The 21,016-nt window shown below is 38.8% G+C and overlaps 4 protein-coding genes across 7 annotated transcripts; 2 read left to right on the top strand and 2 right to left on the bottom strand.

Annotated features, from left to right (window-relative positions):
• The first annotated feature begins 694 nt into the window (after positions 1-694).
• Positions 695-2,976, top strand: LOC121249051 (60S ribosomal protein L7a-2-like). The gene is made up of 7 exons (XM_041147699.1): positions 695-803; positions 906-956; positions 1,031-1,232; positions 1,948-2,117; positions 2,220-2,348; positions 2,439-2,531; positions 2,630-2,976. Exons 1-7 carry the CDS (start codon positions 801-803, stop codon positions 2,759-2,761), a joined length of 780 nt encoding a protein of 259 aa, XP_041003633.1. The 5' UTR covers positions 695-800; the 3' UTR covers positions 2,762-2,976.
• A 1,431-nt stretch (positions 2,977-4,407) lies between these two features.
• LOC121249048 (protein ESSENTIAL FOR POTEXVIRUS ACCUMULATION 1-like) lies at positions 4,408-9,670 on the top strand. The gene is made up of 7 exons (XM_041147697.1): positions 4,408-4,764; positions 5,501-5,595; positions 5,803-6,648; positions 6,751-6,850; positions 6,929-7,084; positions 7,176-7,973; positions 8,054-9,670. The coding sequence occupies exons 1-7, from the start codon at positions 4,719-4,721 to the stop codon at positions 9,070-9,072; spliced, it is 3,060 nt and encodes a 1,019-aa protein (XP_041003631.1). The 5' UTR covers positions 4,408-4,718; the 3' UTR covers positions 9,073-9,670.
• On the bottom strand, positions 9,165-12,922 carry LOC121249049 (pentatricopeptide repeat-containing protein At5g14080). 2 transcript variants are annotated; one of them, XR_005937581.1, is made up of 3 exons: positions 11,199-12,922; positions 10,048-10,695; positions 9,165-9,954 (listed from the first exon to the last, which is right to left on the bottom strand). XR_005937581.1 is itself a non-coding variant. In XM_041147698.1 (2 exons), the coding sequence occupies exons 1-2, from the start codon at positions 12,850-12,852 to the stop codon at positions 10,409-10,411; spliced, it is 1,941 nt and encodes a 646-aa protein (XP_041003632.1). In that variant the 5' UTR covers positions 12,853-12,922; the 3' UTR covers positions 10,003-10,408. The 2 variants fall into 2 exon arrangements, 1 of the variants encoding a protein (XP_041003632.1); XM_041147698.1 differs by lacking the exon at positions 9,165-9,954 and having other exon boundaries at positions 10,003-10,695.
• Positions 12,923-14,146: 1,224 nt separating this feature from the next.
• On the bottom strand, positions 14,147-17,896 carry LOC121249046 (ACT domain-containing protein ACR6-like). Of its 3 annotated transcripts, none has more exons than XM_041147694.1 (7): positions 17,675-17,894; positions 16,715-16,760; positions 16,368-16,482; positions 16,208-16,275; positions 15,301-15,909; positions 14,905-15,009; positions 14,147-14,813 (listed from the first exon to the last, which is right to left on the bottom strand). In XM_041147694.1, exons 1-7 carry the CDS (start codon positions 17,719-17,721, stop codon positions 14,472-14,474), a joined length of 1,332 nt encoding a protein of 443 aa, XP_041003628.1. In that variant the 5' UTR covers positions 17,722-17,894; the 3' UTR covers positions 14,147-14,471. The 3 variants fall into 3 exon arrangements, 2 of the variants coding, with proteins under 2 accessions (XP_041003628.1, XP_041003629.1); XR_005937580.1 differs by having other exon boundaries at positions 14,770-14,813; positions 14,905-15,217; positions 17,675-17,896; XM_041147695.1 differs by lacking the exons at positions 16,208-16,275; positions 16,368-16,482 and having other exon boundaries at positions 17,675-17,895.
• Between the last annotated feature and the right edge of the window lie 3,120 nt (positions 17,897-21,016).

The raw sequence follows: 21,016 nt of genomic DNA, 5'->3' as shown, positions 1-21,016 counted from the left end.
CCATTAAGATTAGGATTTCCAGAAATTCAAAATCAAACTCATACCGATTCAGTAATTTGGGAACATCAAAATCGTGGGTTAAAGAAACACTACCAATGGGAAATTTGGTTTAGGGCATGCGAACAAGAAGATGAGATCAAGAAGATGAGAACAACATGTGACTCCCTTTGTGTTTCGTCTTCTTGCACGTCGATGGGGCAACTTGTTTGAACAAAAGCTTTTGGCCACCCATCGTACCTCCTTAGGGGAATCGTCTTCGTAGCAAGCCTGGGAAGCTTGGAGGTGTGTTCCGTGCAAGGTGAAGATTGTGGTTCGTAGCAGTCTTCTGCGCGGGGTGTTCTGTGGGGTTCCATGGATGTGTTTCGGGCGAGGTGAAGTTGAATTTCAGAAGTAAATCAAAAGGTGCAATAACTAAAAGGGTGCAAACATACCGTTTAACTAATGCGGACGTGGAATCCCGAGTACGCAGGGGTCCCTATTCCGGGTGAAAGTAGAGTTTTTGTTTGAAAAAATAGAAATTATATCCTCCAAACGGTTTAACAGAGTTGCATAGGCCCAAATGCCAGACCAAAAAATTGTACGAAGATTCAAACAGCCGCAACTTGAAGCCCATGCATGATCGGGCTGACACATGGTAAACCCACAGAAGAGTTTTCTGCCCAAAAGCCTAAACGACGCGTTTGGAACTGGAAGACCTTCTCGCTCAACATATATATAAGCCCTACTTCATCTAGGGTTTTATATTTGCCTTTCGCAGACTCCAGAGGCAACGAGAGGAGTTTCATCTCACTTACGCACAAATGGTCCGTCTCTCTCTGTCTGTGTTTCTGTCTCTCTCTCTCTCTCTCTCTCTCTCTCTCTCGTTAATTTAGTACTGACTCCATTACCATTTTGTGATCTCGAAGGCTCCAAAGAGAGGTGGAAAGGCACCGGTAGCGGCAGCTAAGAAGAAGCCGGTATTTTCATTTTTCTTAAATGAAATAAAGATATATCATCATTTTCGGATTCATATATTTTGATTTGTTTACAGGAGAAGGTGACGAACCCGCTCTTCGAGAAGCGCCCGAAGCAGTTTGGGATCGGAGGGGCGTTGCCGCCGAAGAGGGACCTTACCCGGTTCGTGAAGTGGCCCAAGACCGTTCAGATCCAGAGGAAGAAGAGAATCCTCAAGCAGAGGCTCAAGGTTCCGCCAGCTCTCAACCAGTTTACCAAGACCCTCGACAAGAACCTGGGTAACCAAAATAATTGTTTTAAGTCATTTTTGTTGTGTATTTTACACCCAAACCTTAAGTGAACAGTAGTAATTTTGTGTGGATAGGTGGTGTTTCTCAAATTGACTTTTGATTTATGTAACGGATGCAACAATAATTTAAGACAATTGTTTCTGAGCCTTTTTGTCTCCTTGCTTGGAGAAAAATTGCTTTTAATTGTATGCCGCATATTTTTGGATGTCTTAAATTGCATCTGGTGGGGGGGGGGGGGGGGTCGTATCCTTGCTAGAAAGAACAATGAGTAATTCAGTATGCTGCCAAGGGATTCTGTAATTTGTTTATCAAGATGAAAGGCTCAAGACTATATAGTGAGCAGACCTAATAGGATTGATGTGATTTCTTCTTAATGTGGTACGCTGCCTTTGCTTGTCTTTGTTTAGTGGGATGGGCTTCATAACATTATGGAGAGTGTTACATGCACAATTTTCAGTAATGTCTGAAGATTCTGGTGGCATATAATGTGATTGCCTCCGTACTTCAAAAAGGGTTATCTCTTGTTTACATCCTGTGTACTAGCGTTGTGCTTTCAATGAAATGAATTTACCTATAAAATAATCTTAATTTATGAACAAAATTTTCCTCGTTGTATTTTGCTAATTTGAATATATTTACAATTTTTTTTATTTACCAAAAAATTATATTTAACCTTTTAGTGGGGTTCTTTACGTATCTGCAGCAACAAACCTGTTCAAGATGCTTCTCAAGTACAGGCCCGAGGACAAGGCTGCAAAAAAGGAGCGTCTCTTGAAAAGAGCTCAGGCAGAGGCTGAAGGAAAACCTGTAGAAGCAAAGAAGCCTATTGTGGTGAAATATGGTCTCAACCATGTTACATACCTCATCGAGCAGGTCTTCTATTGTTTCATGCACGAACATACTTTTGCTAACATTCCTTTCTGCTAGTGGACAGTTTTATTCGTAACAGCATTGTGAAATGCGTTTTCTTTGCAGAACAAAGCACAGCTTGTGGTTATTGCCCATGATGTGGACCCAATAGAGTTGGTTGTCTGGCTTCCAGCATTGTGCAGGAAGATGGAAATCCCATACTGCATTGTGAAAGGGAAAGCACGATTAGGAGCGGTAGTCAAGCTATCTTGTGTCTGCTAAATTCTTTTCCCTCTTAAAATCAGATATGTGAACTAGATTTCAACTTATTTTTCTCTTCTGAAGGTGGTTCACAAGAAAACTGCATCGGTTTTATGCTTGACCACTGTCAAGAATGAAGATAAGTTGGAGTTTAGCAAGATCTTGGAGGCTATCAAGGTAAGGCAGAATAATATATATTGTGCCTTTCGCATGACTGTTGAAGATATTTTTGGATCATTTAACTTCATTTGAAATGTTTCGCGTTTATGTTCCAGGCCAACTTCAATGACAAGTATGATGAGTACAGGAAAAAGTGGGGCGGTGGAATCATGGGTTCCAAATCTCAGGCGAAAACCAAGGCCAAAGAGAGACTTCTGGCCAAGGAAGCTGCTCAGAGAATGTCTTAGGAGCCACGATCATGTGTTCTTGTTAGATCTTATTCTCTTTTGCTGCTGTCTTTAAGATTTTTGTTTGTTCAAGTTTATTCTCATTGACTACAGAGGTTTTGTTTCTTTTAAGAGGCAGCTTATATAAATTAAGGAAGAGCTAATGTTGGTGCTTGAACTTAAGCTGCTATGCTGTAATAGCTGTTGGGTTAGACATTAATGCGTAATTTTTGGTATGAGAAGCAACCTGAAGGTCTAGAACGCCTTTTTAGAGCTTCTTTTTGGCTAGTATTGATCATAACATATTCCTGTGTATCCTATAATGTTGGCTTCTCTTGTTTGTGCCTAGCAATGGGTCGGCACGTTTATGCCTACTTGTTTCTTAGGATTGAGGTGAGGTGAGGTGAGTTGTGAATGAATTTCACTCCAGTATGTGTCATTTGAGTTTTGAGTCACGAGAGAAGAAGAATCAAAACCTCAAGCATATCATAAGTTCAGATCAGGTCAGTTTTTGGAGTGATTTTTATTAAGTCGTAGCTTTGGAGTCATTTTTATTATTCGATGGCAGTGTGCAGAGTGATGATGACCGTTCTCATAACCTGTTAATGACTGTTCAAAATTTCTCAGCTTACGTTGGTTCTGCAATTCCGGGTGATGGTTCATTGATCGGTGTCATAAACGTCTACTTGAGTGCCCTAATTTTTCAGATTTCGAGAGTTCTGCATACAAAAAAAAAAAAAAAAAACGTGTTTTTCATTCTGGTGCGGGTATCTGGATGGTTCAAATTTCGAAGTCGGTACTTTTCCTCCTGGTCTTTCTGCAATTTATCAAGCATTCCAGTTTAAACTTTAAAGCCTCTATTTAGCTGTCTGGTCGAGTGCGGCTGATCATGATTTGGTTCGACTTGGGAATGGCTCAAAGTAAAAACTTTTTGCCCTGTAGGAAAGGAACGAAGTAAGGTGGAAATAAAGGACTATCGAAGCATAGGTATGATACTGAAAATGCAACGATGCTTCCCTTAAAAGAAAGGAGAAGCTCTTTGTTCTTTCTTTAATGGGTATTGCCATGTTAGATTGAATATATAATAATTCAGTGGTTACTGCATCACCATGAGGATGGATTGCTCACCAAGTGGAGACCATTCAAACATCTCCACCTCGTCGATCTAGGAAAAGAAGAAAATAAAGCTCTTGTACCACCCGGTGGAGGTTTCTTAAGTCTTTAACCAAAATCTAATGAGTGTCAAGGTTGAATGCACTGTCTGTGATTAGAAAAAAGCTCATCTTAATAAAAATGGGCTAGCCAAAAATAAAGTTATTGAACCAAAAATTATATATTTTTTCATATTTAAATTGAGTATATTAATTAAAGATATCAAAAAGTATATATCAAAAAAGTTTGGAGTGAAAGAAACGATAAATTTTTTGAAGATCATGAACGCTCCTTAGAAGAGTTTAGGAGTTTTATGTGGAAGACTTTATTTATGTGGGACATTGCTTTAGATATGTATGGTCTCAGCTTTCATGATTTTTTTGAAATTATTTTTAGTTCCTAAATAGTTGTATTCACATGTATACTTTCAATGTACCTGGGCATGCCTACTTTTTGATAAATAAAATATCTTATTACTTATAAAAATATATATATATATATATATATAGAAAAAGTTAATTCACAAACTAAAGTTTCGTGAGTTTACTTTTATCATCTCTTTTTATCTAAAATATTTTTCTTTTCCAATATATATTGGGTAAGATGCTACATGTACACATTTATAAATAGAATTTCTGTAAGCTGTGAGAAAATCACACTCGGCTTGGCTCTTCCGATCAAACCCAAACACCATTACCATTACTCTGCTGCCTACTCTTCTTTCCCGAATCTTGACATCTCTCATACCCTTCTACTCTTTCGCGTTATAAACAACAATCTGTTCCAATCTTCTTCTCCAAATTCGTGCTAATTCACGACGACGACGATGGTAGACGGCAAGGTCAATCTGCCCGAGGATGGCTCCCTAGATGGTTTGCTCTTTGGCACTTTTTCAATTCCTCTCATTTGGGTTTGTATATGTCGTTTACTGTATCTACTCGATCGGTAGTATCTCAATCTGTCTAACTGTGAATGGGTGTGTTTACATTCTTCTGTTTTTATTTATGAATTCACAAATATTTGTAGCCTTCATGGCGTTGACGATGCTTTTTATATTAGTTGGGAGTGATTTTAAATTGTTAATTGCGATTTCGAATTTAATAATTTTGGAGATCAAGTTTTTGGGTGTTTTTTTGCTCTTTTAAATTTCCGAGTAGATATTCTTCTTCTATTTGAGTTGATAAGAATTTGTTTTTAGTTGCAAGTTTAGTTTGAAATGAATGATTACTTATAGGCGTTTAACTCAGGATTGCGATTACATAAGTTTTAAGGGAATTGCTTTCGTATGGCTTTTAGTTCTGCGTCCTACTTTTGTAGTTAGTGGATCAGATGTTGAGTTTTGACTGTATAAGAAGATGTTTCACTCAATTCGTATAGTTATTGATTTGTGAAATTTCCTAGTATGCCCAGAAGTTGGATCCCCTCAGATATTCTTATCTCAAGAAGCCTGCATCGTTGAAATTTAACTCCAAAATCCTTTGTGTTCTTTTCCTTTAAATATTTATTAATAATTCAATTTATTACAGATTTTTCATTATTCCTGTTTGCATGCCCTTGTGTGAGTGGTGACTGTTCTGATTTATGATCGTATGTTGGCTGTAATTGCAGATCAAATAGCATCTGAGAGCAGCATGCCTCGTTCTCCCCAATGGATCTTTTCTAAACCAGTTGATGCTAACGCATTAACTGCTGGTGTGTTGGGGGTATGGAAATTTGGTGTAGTCTCTTTTTGTTTTTGCCCCTGTTTGTAGAGTAACACAAGGCAGAGTTGCTTCTTAGATATACATGCAACTTTTGGTTGATTATTATCATTTATTTACAACACGGACAATATCCGCTATATGTTGTTTTTTCATATTTGTTGTTCACCTATTATGAAACCTTTCCGTATTACTATTTCTAAATTACAGGAAGTGAGTGCACCTAGTTCTTTGCCCCCTGGAGTCTCCACGTATCCTAGTCTGAAAGACAGTTGGTGTTCAAATGGGTCTCAGGGAAGTAAAGGCTGGAGGAAGACTGCTCCTGATGTTGAAATCAGTCACCACTGGCGTGATGAGGAGAGAGAGCCAGGCTTGATTGGTAGAAGAGATCCCAGAAAAGATGATTGTCGCGCAGATGGCATTTCAACTTCTGAGCATAGATCCTTGTCCTCTACTAATCGCTGGAATAATAGCCGTAGTTATGCACATGAATCTCGCAGAGATGGCAAATGGTCATCAAGGTGGGGTCCTGACGACAAAGAAAAGAATTCTAGATCTGAGAGGAAGACAAACATCAAGGAGGATAGTCACTTTGATAAACAAATTTTCTTCAGTGGCAATCAGGCTGCTTCTGAACGTGGTACTGATTCTCATGAAAAATGGAGGCCACGCCATCAAATGGAAGCTCATGCAGGTAGCTTGGCTGCAAACCACACAGTACCAGGATTTGGGTTGGAGAGGGGACAGGTGGACAGCTTGAGTCCGCGTTTTGCTCAGGGACGAGGAAGGTTGAATATTAGTGGCCCACAAATTGGCAGGCCTTCCTCTGCATCTCCTATTGGGCTTGTGAATAAGTGTAATGCCATACTTGGAAAACCTGGCCTCTCTGAAGATGTATATTGCTACCCGAGGGGAAAACTTCTGGACATTTATCGCAAGCAAAAGACTGCCCCAACATTCTATTCCATGCCTGATGGGATGGAGCATGTATCACCAATAACACAAGATGGCTCAATAGAGCCATTGGCTTTTGTTGCACCCGATGCAGAGGAAGAGGTTTATGAATCATTTACTTTAGCATCCTTATCTATGCATCTATAGATTTTGTTACTCGCATTTTACTGTTACCATACTAAGTAGGTGGTGTGATGCTTTCAGGTTGTACTTGGAAATATATGGATGGAAAAAATGAATAACGATGGAGTGTTCCACAACTCATTTAGAGACAAGATCAGGGGATCAAATAATAACACCACAGGTAATCAAATTTTATATTTTAACTAGTCACTAATAAACTTTTGGCTTCCTTTGTATCAGAGGTTTCTTCTTTGTTCAGGCATCTGTGATGCGACTGTAAGTGAGTGGACGCAGAGTCCCACTAGTAATCCTGAATTAAATGTTGAACCTTTTGGAATGGCTGCTTCAGATTCTTCCGAAGCTACTATGGCTGAGGTGCCCGATTCTTGTGGTTCACAGTTAGATAGAGTTAAAGGTAAGGAAAAGCTGATTTTTGGCCTTTAATCATTCTGTGTGAAAATAATGATATTCATTGCCTTTTTTATGGTTTGTGTATTATTTTGCAGACCGTGATGCTGAAAAAGAAGTACAGCAACTTCAGACAGCAGTTGGTGTGGCAGTACCCAATGACTTGATGTCAAAATTTACATCAGGCTATGATTCCAGCAGTAAAAGTGGGATTAGCGGCCCCAATAATACCTTTGCTGAACTAGAATCTAGTGATCAGGCAGTGGAATTTACATTTAAGAAACATCTCAACTTGAGAGAAATTGAGTCATCTGATTCCTTTGAAATTAGCAGCCAGCTTCCTGAAGATTCGAGTTCTCTTTATGATTTTCTATCTTTACAGAAAACTGCAAGCAGTGATCAGCACCATGTAAATAGCAATGAGGAAATACATCTACTAGGAAGTGTTATCCCACCCGAGGAACTGAGTTTGTATTATCTTGATCCTCAAGGGGAAATTCAGGGTCCTTTTCTGGGGATTGATATCATTAGATGGTTTGAACAAGGTTATTATGGAACTGAGTTACTAGTCTGCTTGTCGGATGCCCCTGTTGGATCACCTTTTCAAGAGCTTGCTGATATCATGCCCCATCTTAGAAATAGATCTAGGTCTGCCTCTGGTAGTAATCTGGTTACGCATTTAGAACCATCTGATGCTACTGGAAGCATCTTTGAGGAGAATATAAACAATCCCACTTCTGCTTATGGCTACAAAGACTATGCTGTTATAAATGATCAAAAGTGTGCTTCATCTGGACGCAAGGCTACCTCAGGTGTCAATGTTAGTCATGGTTATCACTCTGAGCTCCACTTTTCTGATGATCATAGCTTCCAAAATTTTGTAACAGAAGATGACGGTAAGTTTTCTGGCATAATGTTTCCATCCATTGTCTGCCAGTATTAATATCTTAATTGCTCTTCTTTTGATTTTGTACAGAAGTTGGCTTTCCCACGAGGCCTGGAAGTGGCAATTGTAACCCTTTGAGGAGACCTTCCACCGACATTCATGGTTCATTTTCTGGTTCTATCAGACGTGCATCCTCTGCAAATGAAATTTCAGAAACTAGCATGCCAAATCATAGCGATGCTAAGTACCATCCTTTTGGCCTCTTGGTGCCTGAGCTCAAAAATAGCTGTGACTTGACGTGTGCTCAATCATCCTATATGTCATCAAGCATGGCTGACCAGGATCCATTGGTGTTGAGAGATGCTGCTTTTGCCCATAAATGGAGAGACATGCCACAAAAGTTGCAAATGGAGCTACTTCAACAGCAGAATCTCCCATCTCCTCATCCCTTGAGACATGTTACAGGGCTGGGTGTTGAAAATTCTTCTGGTTTAGTTTTTTCTCAGAGTAAGAACCCTAATTTCCCAGTTCATCATTCAGAGCCAAAGTTGGAACATCGCTATGTGCTTCAGCGGCAGTTTGAGCTTCAGCAACAGCATCAATTGCAGCAGCTGCAGCTGCAGCAGCAGCAGGTTCAGCACCTTGCAACAAAATTGCAGAAACAGCAGCAGCAATCTCAAATTCAGCAGTTGTATAGCCAGATATCTCATCCTGGATATGTGCAATCAAAGGTAGATCCTATAGGAGACGACCTCTTTAATCAGATGCAACTGAGGAAGCACCTTCTGCATGAGCAACAGTACAATTCCCACTCTTTACAGCACCTTGATCCAATGCTTGAGCAGATCATCCAAAAAAAAGTTGATCAGAATGCTGTCCAAGAGTGGCCAACTCATATTTCGTTCCAACAGCAGCCTCTTCTCCAGCAAGAACAGTCACCAGGACAGCAACTATCTGTGGCATCAAGACAGCAGTTAGGGTTGGTGGGTGAAAGGCTTATTAGAGGCTCATTGTCAGTTGATGAAGGTGCTCAGTTTGTTAGAAATCCTGCTGATCATCAGCAGGATATGACAGCGGGATTTAAGTTTTCAGCTTTTTACCAGCAATAAAATAAGCTTTCAAACCAGGCTTTACCTGAGCCACACCATTGAGGTTATTACAGGAGCGACACCATCTTCTGATGGAGGTTATTATTTTATAATGTGCTTTTTCTTCCGGATGTTGGGTTACTCATTGTTGATTGACCATGTGGAGAATTTGACCCAGTTTCAGAAGGCAGGCATAAGTCAACTGGGAATCCAATAGTTGACTGTGTTGGCGGGCATCTGTAAAGAAAGATTTTGCATTTTCAGAGGACCTCATCTTGCAGTGATGCTGCTGTTTCCGGGGCATCATTCATAGGCATGCTAAACAATTGCTGGTGCTTTCAGCGACTAATGCAGTGAGTGCGGTTCCGACATCTGACGGGCAGTGGCATACAAGCAGGGCGAAGTGTTCCTGCTCTGCTTGGCTTCAAAGTCTTTAGCAATCTGATAATGATGGCTGGGATTCAAGGCCTTGAAGACTGACAATCCTACGTTGTTCATCTCTTGTAAATTATCTCAATTTTCTGGATTAAAGTTGCTCAGTTAAATTGACGATCACACGATTGTTAGGCTTGATCATCTCTCTCCCTTTAACAATGGACTAACAACCGGGTTTAGTTTTGATCATGCTTTGACTTCAAAATTATGTAACAGGATTGTATACGACATCTGTCCGTTGAATTCCAGGCACGATACCATGTTAGACCTTCCCTTATTTGCTTTCATCGACAGTTAACACCATTGTCCACGTGAGATGTATAGCCATTGACAACCTATGCCTCGCCTCTGCCTCCCATCATCTTCCCGGGTGTCCACAAGCCATAACGCCAACCCATGGTGCTCTCACCAATCTAAGTAGCCTTCTCCCTCGTTATTCTCTCTCGCTACATAACTAACTATAGAACACTGCAAAGAAAATAAGAAGATAGCACCATATTACAAAGAATACAACAGTATGTTTATGTGGATTGCATATGATTGACGAGGGTGTTGTCATACAGGGTCTATTTATAGGCCAGAGTTCATGATTTACAAGAGCAATGTTGCCCATCAGAGGTTTCAGCGTTTGGTTCATGTTCTACTTTTTCCTCATCAGACTACAAATGGATCTATGAATATTGCAGACGATTGACACCGCGTTTGACGCATCAGTGGCTTACACTACTTCGGAGCGTCAAACAGCAGGTAACAAATTACAGAATGCTATCCACAATTTCAACTGGTATTTCTTTTTGTAATTGCAAAATTTGTGTTATTAGCCGTCCAGTTCTATGGATGATAGAGCGTAATCCAGAGAGGGGTGGGGACTTTTTCACTCCGAATCCCCAATAGAATGGGCACTAATCTTGAAGCCTAACATTCAGAGAGTCTTCCAAGTAACATCATTGGGGTAAATTAGACATTCCGGTAATGTTTGAAGCAACTGTAAAATTGGCTCTGATTTTGAAGAAGAAAGAGATACCGAAAGTTCAGCATATATAACTTGCAACGTTGAAGGGGAAGATTTTTCGACCCATTTTATGTGCTCAATGGCAATGGGAAACTCTCTAGCATCAGCCAAACATTTTAGCAAAATTATATGGGAGTCTGAATGTCCTATATCACAGGTGAGATCACGGAGCAACTTAGAAGCAGTTATAAAATGACCTGCATGGAACATAAGACACATAGCTAGTGAGCTTTCAAATGTATGGGATATCATTTAGAAGCAACAACAGACTTTCTTCACCCAACATCAGATCTCATCTCAAACGTCACTCAAAACATAAAACATTTTTCAATTTCAAATCTTCAAGTTTTTCATCTAATTTTTACAACTTTTTCAACCTTTTAAACAAAACATAAAAAACAATACACATTTTATAAATTTCAAAACAAAAATAATATTAAAAAATTACTTTATAATATTTTTATTTACATTTTTTTTCTCATTTTCCAAAACTCATTAATCAAACTATTTTACTAGTATTCATAAATTACTATTCACATAATTCTCATCTCATCCCATTACCAAATTTTGATAGTGTCCACTAAAATAGTTGATGAACAGAAAACGGATTTTCGTGGGTGAATATGGAATGGGAAGAAAAACAACACATTGAAAATGGGATTTTGTCCCACACGCATGCTTTTATGAATGAAGAACGTACCTTCTTTGCATAAAGATAGAACAAATGTACTCAATATGGTTTGTGCAAGAACCACATCCTGTTTGACAGACTTGTTGAAGACATTAAGGGCAGCTTCTAACTCTGTTTCTCGACAGAGCCCTTCAATGAGGGACGTGTAAGTTGTAGCATCGGGTACCACTCCTTTCTCAAACATGTGGTGAAAGAGCCTCTGAGCCTCCTCGACTTGACCTATTTCTGAGAACTTCTGAATTAGAATGTTGTAAGTTTTTAAATTCCCGCCACACCCTCTTGCAAACATCTCATCCCACAGCTTTCTAGCAGGACGCAATAGATCTTCCCTACAGCAACCTTCCATCAGAGAGTTATAAGATGAGACATCTGGTCCGAATCCTTTCTTCTTCATCTCCTGAAGAACCCCATAGGCTTCTCTCACCCTGCCAGCCTTGCACAAGAATGAAACCATCACATTGTAACTCTCTACATCTTTAAAGTAATCATTAAGAGACAGAAGGCGCAAAATTTCCAACAACTCATCAGTCTTCCCATGCTTGCAAAGATTCCTACTCAAATTGGTCAAAGTCAAAAGTGTAGGAAATCTCTCTTTTCCAACCATGTACTTGAAAAACACAATGGCAGAATCGGGATCGATGGCTGAAACTGATCCTGTTAACACATTAAGCACGTCATCCTCCATTGGGAAATTCCCACCAACAATCACTTCACCCAATTCTTTCGCTTCCCAGATCCGTCTTTCCGAAACCAGCGCAAATATGAACTCTCTATAATCGCCAGCCCTGGGAGCTACCCCAAGCTTTCTCTTCTTCTTCAAAACCTTCTCAGTATCAACCACACTTCCTATTGCCCTAAACCCTTCCGTGACAATCCTATACGCCATAAAATCAGGTTTGCAGTCCCTAATCCTCAGCTCATCCAAAACCCAATTAGCCTCCGACACCTTCAACGCCTGACAAAGCCCGTGAACAATCAAAACCACAATAATCGACCCGTTAATCTCTGAATTACCTCTCCTGACCTCATCCAACTTGCTTAACACTCTATCAACCTCGAAATTTCTACTAAACCTCCATATAAACACACCAAACCCAAGAGTACTAAAAGAAACACCTTTAACAACCATTTTATCGAACACCGTTTCTGCATATTCCAAATACCCATCAGAAGCAAGAGCAGCCAAAAGAGAATTACATACTTCGGGACCGATTTCTGGAATCACTGAGCTGGCTTCGCTAAATACCAAAAAGGCATTGTGGGTCTTCTTTCCTATGATCAATGAAGCAATCAGCGAACGGTAAACCGAAGAACTAAGATTAATCTTCTGGGCTCTGACTTGCTTTAAGAGAGTACCAATGGCATTGAACTGGCGAGAAAAAGAGAGAGACTTGAGGACTGATTGGTAGGTGAGAGAAGTGTGGGAGAACCCTGGTTGCTGAGAGGCCCAGTTGAAGAAACCGAGTGCAAGTGAGTGGTGGGTGAGGAGGAAGGGATCTATGACTCGGGCTACGAGTGGTGGGGTGAGCGAATCGCGGCAACCGAGCCGGTGGAGCGTCTGCTCCAGCGAAGGAGTCCATGTCCGAGTAGGTTTCGTACGATTCGAGGCGGAGATCAGAGCTCGGCTTATTTGGGTTGCTAACTCAGTTGCACAAGGTTTCATGAGAAATAGAGAACGGAGACGAACCTCCCAACTTTCCAAGGCCTCGATTTCGAACCGAATGCTGACTATGGGCCGCCGGGCCAGCCACAACAAATATTAAGATGGATTTAGTTAAATTTTTCCTGCTACTTAATAAAATATTATATAATCTAATATTTATTCTAAATCACATTGTTCAAATTTAAATTTTGTCACAACATAAACCATAATCTTGAAGAACTTAATTTTTAATAATTTAATTCTTTTAGAAAACTATATTCTGCACCCCAAATTACTAGAATTAACACATTATATATACAAATATATATATATATATATTATTGTAAGGAGTTTTTCCTTCTATCGGCCCATACATCGAGCCCACAAGAGACTACGGGGGAAGTAAGTCAGAGAACCCGGCCAAGCAAGCCCAACGAACCTCAACTAAGAGGAGTTAGTGGGCCTTTGCAGAGTACTCAATCCGCGAGCAAAACCCACACTCAAAGCAACCTATACATAGAGAAAGCGGGCAGTAGGGGTAGATGATACTCACTGTCTTGACACCATCTCATTAACACCCTACTCTCGGGAACTTGCACAGGCATGCAAGTGGAAAATATGGAGAACCCTTGATCTCCTAATGGCAGGCATAGAGGAGCTCAACGGAGAATACCCGTGGATAAAGTGAGTCAGTGAGTCACGCCGTATTAATGACACTACCCCTCAGACTCTACACTGCATTTAATGACTCCGCCCCATAATTCACGTTGCATTAAAGGATTCTGACAAAGAAACAATGAAAATGACATAGGATCCTCAGAGCAAGGATGGTTGATCCCCACCAGAAACCTAGTATAAAATCTGATCCTCAGGTACGAATAATTCTCTCTAATTTCTTTAATTTATGCACAAATTACTAAGAAGATATATTAACTTTAGCATCGGAGACTCCTCGCCACCACCAAGGCCCCCTATTCTTCATGTTTGCTTAAGTGTGTAGGTGAAAACTCAAAGACCCGAGTTATTGAAACTTGACCCAAAAGCACGCGAAACACGACATTAACAATTATATTACTAAATGCAACAATATTCACTATCCGTCAGCCAATTTTTTCGTATTTTTTTTATTCATCTTAACTGTCAAAATTAGATGTTGGTGCTATTTTATCAATTTGCAGTTTGAACATTTAGAAAGTGCACTATATCAATTTTAATATCCTGTGGGTGCAAATTCATGTGAGGGTGGAAATAATAATATGCCTTTTTTAAGAATTTATTAAGGACCATTGAATCTATTGAATTCCAACAAGCGCAATTGTACACTAAAATTTACATTACTTTTGTCATTGAGCTCCATTATCTATATGGTCTTTTATATCTTTGTACAACCAATGTAACATAACACTGTACAATACTTGATGTACTTTAAGAATTAATATACAAACCCCACCAATACCATTTACAGTATAAAGTGGTTTAGCGGTTTCTTCTGAAGGGTACGTATCAGCCTCCTCAAGAACAAGAAGTCCGGCTTCCTCACATTGTTGCGTTTCCAATCCATTTATTGGGAGCTGAAACTAAGGCTGCACCATTCTGATATGTCTGTACAGTTTCTACCTCTGAGAATATACATGAAGATATTAAGAGCAGGATCTGATCAATTTGAAGTTTTGGAAACTTCGAGCTTTAAACAAATTCCCAAATAGGAATCCCATTGTAGTTCCTTGAGAGGCCTTTGGTGAAGTACTTGAATTATGTTTAACTGTCAATATCTTGTGGCCTATCTGTCTGCTAAGGGAATCTATAATCTTGGGGTCAACGGGTTTACCGGTGACATCCGTGACATAGAAAGTGTCTTTGGCTTTTCCACCTTTTGTCGAGATTTCTGCCCTTTTAATGCATAGACTGTTCTCCCGGAATATCCTGGTTATATCAGAGAGGAGTCCAAGCCGATCTTCTGTGCACAATTCAAGCTCCAATCCCTGCATGATCAAGCCAAATACTTTAGCACGTAATTGCAAGGATGCCTTATTTTATTGAAGATTCTCATCTATTGAAAGTTGTCTGCTAAACCTCAAATGCCCGCCTTTCAATGGCAGCCTCAAGGCACTGTGCAACACGTTCTCGCTCAGCTTCTGAACTTATAGGGAACCCATCAACATGTCGAATATAAAACTCCTATAAAAGACAGGAAGATTTCATCAAGGATAAACTCAAGAAAACACATCCCTAATTCGAGAAGAAAATCAATGGTGTCCATTGCAGTCCCCAGATTCCACCCCATATGAGAGAGGATGCAAGGTCACATGAGGTTTAACATAATCATAAGTTTGCAAAATTTGACTGAGCTTTCACTAGCCAATCTCTTTTTTTACCATTATCTATGCTGCAATGCATTTATAACGATATAGTCAACCTTGAGCGTCAGTTATATTCCATGACATAAGTTTTGACAGGAATTTATCTTACCTGATAAGCTTCCATCCTCCCCGTTTCGACCAATCCATGAAACACTACATACTGCATGTCAGTCAAAGTGCAAATGATGTCAAACAACAGTTTTGGCCGATCTTTTGAACTCATAGTAATCACAGTGTAATCCTTCTGGATGCAGTCAAAAACCGTTACATGAGGCCTTGAGCTCTTGTTTTCAATTCTCCCCACCCCAGTTCCTCCGGCTCTTTCGTAGTCTCTGTCAGCCAACATAATCTGATGTAACCTTCGCCCCCTATTCGTAACTCCAGGGGGTGAAAGGGTCATGTTTGCTGTCTTCAAGTCATCATCTCCTTTGAGGACATTACAAAGCAATTCCTTAATTGTTAAGAGGCGTTTTGGATCTTTAATTGCACACCCAGTTGAATCATCTGTGACATGAACTACAGCTGCAGCCCTTGCATTGTGTGTCCATATCTCAGCATTAACCACGTTGCAGTGAAGGTCTGCAAGGACTGCACACACTTCGGACAATAAGCCAGGCCTGTCGGTACCACTGAGTTCAATTGAGGTATACTCTTCCGAAGGCATTACCCCAACAGACCCTCTCAATGAGGGTGCAAAGCTGGCATTACTTTCGAGTCTCTGCAAAATTGATAAATAACATGAGATGTGACAAGTTTTTGTTCTTTTTAAACTTAGTTCATCACAAAAATATATTTACAACCCCCCCCCCCCCCCCCCCCCCCCAAAAAAAAAAAAATATTGGTAAAGGGAAAAAAAGACTCCTTTTATTAGCTGAAAAAATGCTTAATTTCTACTTGTCTAAGAAACAGAAGGAAAAAATAAAATAAAAAAGAAAAGAAAAGAACATCACTTGAACTAAAAAAATCATAAGCTTCACCAATTTGAAAATAATACTTGAGATGAAGGGCACTCCTACCCGTTGAATATAATCAATGACTTCTTTATCTCTGATTTTGTTCCCATCTTGGTCGATCACGTTAAACACTGAAAAAAATCAAATTTCAGAGAGCAAATATGAGAAACAGTGAGAAGCTCTGGGCTCTATTAAATCCAGGAAGTTAAATTAGAATCCATACCATCCATGAACCATCCAGCATCAGATGAGATGTGTGCTTTTGTTATTACAAGGTTCATATCGGTAAGCACTTGCACAACTTCCAGGAGAATCCCATGTCTGTTTACACTGTCAACCTAAAAGGAAATTCCATTTCTTAGTCCAGTTTACTCAGCAGGATCAGATAAATACAGGAACTAATTAACACCCACTATCTAAAACCTAGAGGTAATTCCTTGGCATTTCATTTCCCTCGGTAAACTTTACCCTTCACTCCCCAACCAAAAACAAAACAGACCAAAGAATAAAGGAATTTCTCAAGCCCACCCAAATTTTAGGAAGCCCAGAAAGAGAGAGGACGACCCTTACCTGGATAACAGTCGCATCCTCACAAACATTGTTGTCGATCACCACTCTGCAATAACAAGAGGTAAACCAGATGAAGCATCAACCACTTCCTCCACACTCTCTCTCTCTCTCTCTCTCTCTCTCTCTCTCTCAAGGAACAGCAGAATAATATGCAGTAGCCAAGAGATTTTCTGAAGAGGGTAACTTTCACCAAAATTTGTATTTTCAGAAGCGATTTGTGGTAACAAACTTGGCACGACCGACAAAAAGAGTGTAGGCAGACCAAGAAAACTTGTGAGGATTTTACCAATTCAGTTAATACAAATCGGTAAAGTCAACAAGAAAAGAGAAAAAAAAAACCATTTCAACCTGAAAGAAAATTACTCAAAATACGTTAAATTCTTGAAGAACATAAAGAAAATGAAAGAGGGAAAGACTGAAAGTAATGCTCTCCACTTCCTCAGAAAATGAAAAACTAACCTCAGAATTGTAAGACACACAATTAAATTGGATATTTATTCTACCATGTAGTCTTAGAAATTTGCTTTAGCTTTGTTTCCTCTGCTTTCTAAGGCAGCAAGAAAAAAAATCAATACTTCAAAAGGACAAAAACTCATACCAAGTATAATAACCAAGACAGAAAAATCACTTCTGCAAAACTCAAGAGTAAGTTTTCCTTATGTCACGACAATAATTTTAAGAACCTAAAACTTGACGCAAAAGAGAGTTCAAAACCCTTTAACCAGATTAATGAAAATTTTCAATCACAGCCCACGACCCCTTAAAAAAACCAACATCCTCACTATAACCCATACAGCCAAAAGACCGTCACCATAATGATTTTGAGAAGCAAAAGAGAGAATTCATGGACCCTTTCACCGTACTATACAAAACTCCGCCGCCCACCCCCCGGCCGCCGCTGCTCTCTCACAAGACAATAATTTTCATAAGGACGAACAACAAGAAGACTCTGCAACATACCTGGGAGGGTTCATCCTCCTGAAAAGCTTAGCATATTCATCATCCATTTTTCTTCCAATACTCTCAATTCTCACTAAGCAACACAAAGAAAAGATTATAAGAGTAGTACACAAGCTTGTATTCACAAACACAATCCAACAGATGCCTCCCTCCAACAACCAAGGAAAACCAGAGAGAGAGAGAGAGAGAGAGATGGGAAAAACACTGAATTACAACTCACTGCCAATGTGCAACTTAACCCAGTCAGTTAGCCCACTACAAAAATGCAAACGTAAAGGTGTTGGTGTTGACGTGGTGGGTTTTCATTGGCTATACAACACGGTTACAAGTGTGTGTGCGTGTGGGCAGTGTAAGTGTCTGTGAGATGACTGTGCGTGTCGTTTTGACTTATTTTTAACATTTTGACGGATGTCCGTACGGTGCGCGGCATTTCTTCAATCGCACGTGAATTTTGGGTGATGACGTGGCCATTCATGTGTCGAGTGCAGTTTTTGGTCGGCGGTTTTGCCGCTAATTTTGACGGCAACTCCAGCGTGACCAACTGGTTTTCTGCCCACGTCTATTACATGGCCAACTCAAAATATCGCTGCTGCTTCAAAAATAAAAGAAAACTATTTGTATGTCGCTTCAATTTGATTATTTTTTTATTATTTGGTAATTTTTTTATTTAATAATTAAAAAAATATTTTTAAATATATAGGTATATTTTTTTATTTTTTAAAAATATTTAAATGTATTAAAAAAATATGAAAAAAAAAATTTACCTCTCAACGATAAAAAAAATATCATACCACTTTTGGGGTGGGGGGTTGGCGGGTAATTGATTATTTTCACCCTACCAAAATCTAATGATTTTTTTTTTTAAAATGTATAGAAAAAACAGTTTTATTTTTAAAAATATCTTTTTTGGATGGGATAAAGTCACCGTGCATATTAGCATGTTGGTTTTTTAGTGCATGACAGCTAGCTAGCCCAACGAATTAATGGGATACTTAATTTTGACATTTATTTTTTAGCATTTTTTCGATCCGATGTTCACCAGTTAATCAGACTACCCACAGATAGTGATTAGAATGGTGGATATGTGCATCCATAATGAAATAAAATAGATTATAGAAAATAAATAAAATAAAGATTTTGTATGATTTGACACGATAAGAAAATTATTTATTTGTGATCAGTTAATTCTAGCGAAATGATTATTTACAGTTAAAATGAGTCTGTTTTAATTACAAATGATCTTTTTGTCACAATTAAATAGTTATAAAAACTTATTTTTCTTGTAGTGTGACATGGTAGCTTACATTTATGAGACTAAAGTATATACTTTATACAAGCTCTTAGCTCGATCCACTCTTGCTCATGATCCATGTTACAAATAGACAATATGGAAATTGGTAAAAAAAAAAAAAAAAACAAAAAAGATTGATGGGAGTAATAAGATAAAGTTGGAAAAGAAAAAAACACTTTAATCAATTTTTTATTTATTTACTACGTGCATATCTTGTTCCATCACTACTTAATCAAAAATTTTATTATTAGGATGCTGTAGTTTTGTCCCCAACAAATAATTATAAAAATCTTATTAAAGGCAATCTAATTTGAATTGACGACATGAAATCATGTAAATTGAGATGTTGAAGTGATTTTAAATAATTTGAATTAATTTGTGAATAATAATATTTTATAAATTTTATTAAAAAATATTTAAATGTATGAAATATATTATTAAAATTTTTTTTATTAATAATTAATTCGAGATAGAGATCCAATCATAGCATGAGAGTGCTGACACTGCCAGCTCAAATGTGGCAGCTTATAAAACAACCACCTTCTCGTATTACAAAAAGCAACGCATGGATAGTACGAGTACTATACCTTATCCTATCCTTTATTCAGAACAGGTACTGAATACTGATAGGTACAAGAGTGTTATTGAAGCCGCAGACGTGGAGGATTCCAAACAACATAACATAAACAATATAAATGGATATACGTATGCGACAGGAAGACTCAGATAGCCATCTTTTACACGCCGACTTTTCCTTTTATGATATATATATAGGGTGATGCAACATATTTACCGTTTTCTCTTACCGTTATACGTGGCATGCCAAGTGTTTAAAAAAAAAAAAAAAAAAGGCAAAGCTGGTCTTCCCGCCCAATATCTCCCCTCGCTCCTCATTTCTTCCAAAAATCCCCAACCCTTGACGAAAGCTTGCCTTCATTTCCTCCGACTCCTCCGTCAGACATCTATCGACACCAGTCCGCGCGGCAAGAAATACATTTCCAACGCCGTCTTCTGGCCATTAAAATCACTCATTAGAGCATCATCGACACGAGCCTCAAGTTACTGATAGTGGAGATGAAGGCCCCAATAGTTCTCAGTAACAGTCACAATATACGACTTGATCAGTTGCTCTAATAATATATATATATATATATATATATATTGTGTATAGAACAACTTGATTTGTTTCCTTTTTCTTCCGTGCTATGGGTTCAGGAACTAGAGATTGTTGGCTTTGTTTTGCAGAGTTGGAAGCTTAAATTGTGATAGAGTCGAGTTCTTCAAAATTCAAGCAATCATCGTCTGAGGAGAGTGGCTCCTAGTTCTTATTCTAGCGTTCTTTGAGTTTTAAGTTTCTTCTTTTAAATTTTTTTTTACTGGTTTTGGGATTTGTCTAGATTGACGTGGAATGCGAGATGTAATTTGTTAGTTAATTTGTCCAAAGAAACTAAAAGGAACAGGCAGAGTGAGATTGTATAGGAGGATATTAATTCGTTTGTGTTCAGTATTGTTATTTGCTTTGTTTGTGTGAGAAAATGAAAAAGAAAACAGGAAGAATGGAAAACAATCAAAGGGTAAAATTCTGATCTTTTGGGTTAATATAGTATGTTTGACCATTCTCGTTTCTTTTTACTTTTTTCAGGAACATTGTATAAAGCATCTTCTATCTTTCTCGTTGCTTTCAAAACACACCAAGAAATATGAGCAATAATATTTTAAAGTTCTTTTTCAATCTTTGCGAGATGACGATCAGGAGCATTATAAGTTGCCAGATAAATAAACCTCATGAGCGCCTGTGGTTCTTATAGAAATGACAAAAGATCGAGTAGAAAGGACATGAAGGAAAGAAATGCAGCAAAGCAGCAGTAAGTAACTTAAAGCCCTTTATGTATGAGAGATAAGGAGAGCTCCAATGGATCGAGTACAAATATCCTTTGACACACGAAAGAGACTAGACAAATCCCAAGAGTTTACTCACAACCACCTTTCTTTCTGTGGTTGTGAAGACAGATCCAGACAGGCATGTCAGGTGGGTTTTACAACCTTCTGTT

This window comes from Juglans microcarpa x Juglans regia, chromosome 2D (assembly GCF_004785595.1).
Source record: "Juglans microcarpa x Juglans regia isolate MS1-56 chromosome 2D, Jm3101_v1.0, whole genome shotgun sequence".
Taxonomy (NCBI): Eukaryota; Viridiplantae; Streptophyta; class Magnoliopsida; order Fagales; family Juglandaceae; genus Juglans; species Juglans microcarpa x Juglans regia.
Note: the sequence above shows the minus strand (reverse complement) of the source record. Positions and strands in the feature narration are given on the sequence as shown.

Coding starts and splice junctions, on each gene's coding strand:
- LOC121249051 (XM_041147699.1), top strand. Junction 957..1,030: donor CGGCAGCTAAGAAGAAGCCG/GTATTTTCATTT, acceptor ATTTGTTTACAG/GAGAAGGTGACGAACCCGCT. Junction 2,118..2,219: donor TTACATACCTCATCGAGCAG/GTCTTCTATTGT, acceptor TTTTCTTTGCAG/AACAAAGCACAGCTTGTGGT.
- LOC121249048 (XM_041147697.1), top strand. CDS start 4,719: ATGGTAGACGGCAAGGTCAATCTGCCCGAGGATGGCTCCCTAGATG. Junction 6,649..6,750: donor CACCCGATGCAGAGGAAGAG/GTTTATGAATCA, acceptor TGATGCTTTCAG/GTTGTACTTGGAAATATATG. Junction 7,974..8,053: donor TTTTGTAACAGAAGATGACG/GTAAGTTTTCTG, acceptor GATTTTGTACAG/AAGTTGGCTTTCCCACGAGG.
- LOC121249049 (XM_041147698.1), bottom strand. CDS start 12,852: ATGAAACCTTGTGCAACTGAGTTAGCAACCCAAATAAGCCGAGCTCTG. Junction 10,696..11,198: donor TCTATCTTTATGCAAAGAAG/GTACGTTCTTCA, acceptor TGTTCCATGCAG/GTCATTTTATAACTGCTTCT.
- LOC121249046 (XM_041147694.1), bottom strand. CDS start 17,721: ATGGATGATGAATATGCTAAGCTTTTCAGGAGGATGAACCCTCCCAG. Junction 15,910..16,207: donor TCATTGATTATATTCAACGG/GTAGGAGTGCCC, acceptor TCAATTTTGCAG/AGACTCGAAAGTAATGCCAG. Junction 14,814..14,904: donor TTGAAAGGCGGGCATTTGAG/GTTTAGCAGACA, acceptor TTGATCATGCAG/GGATTGGAGCTTGAATTGTG.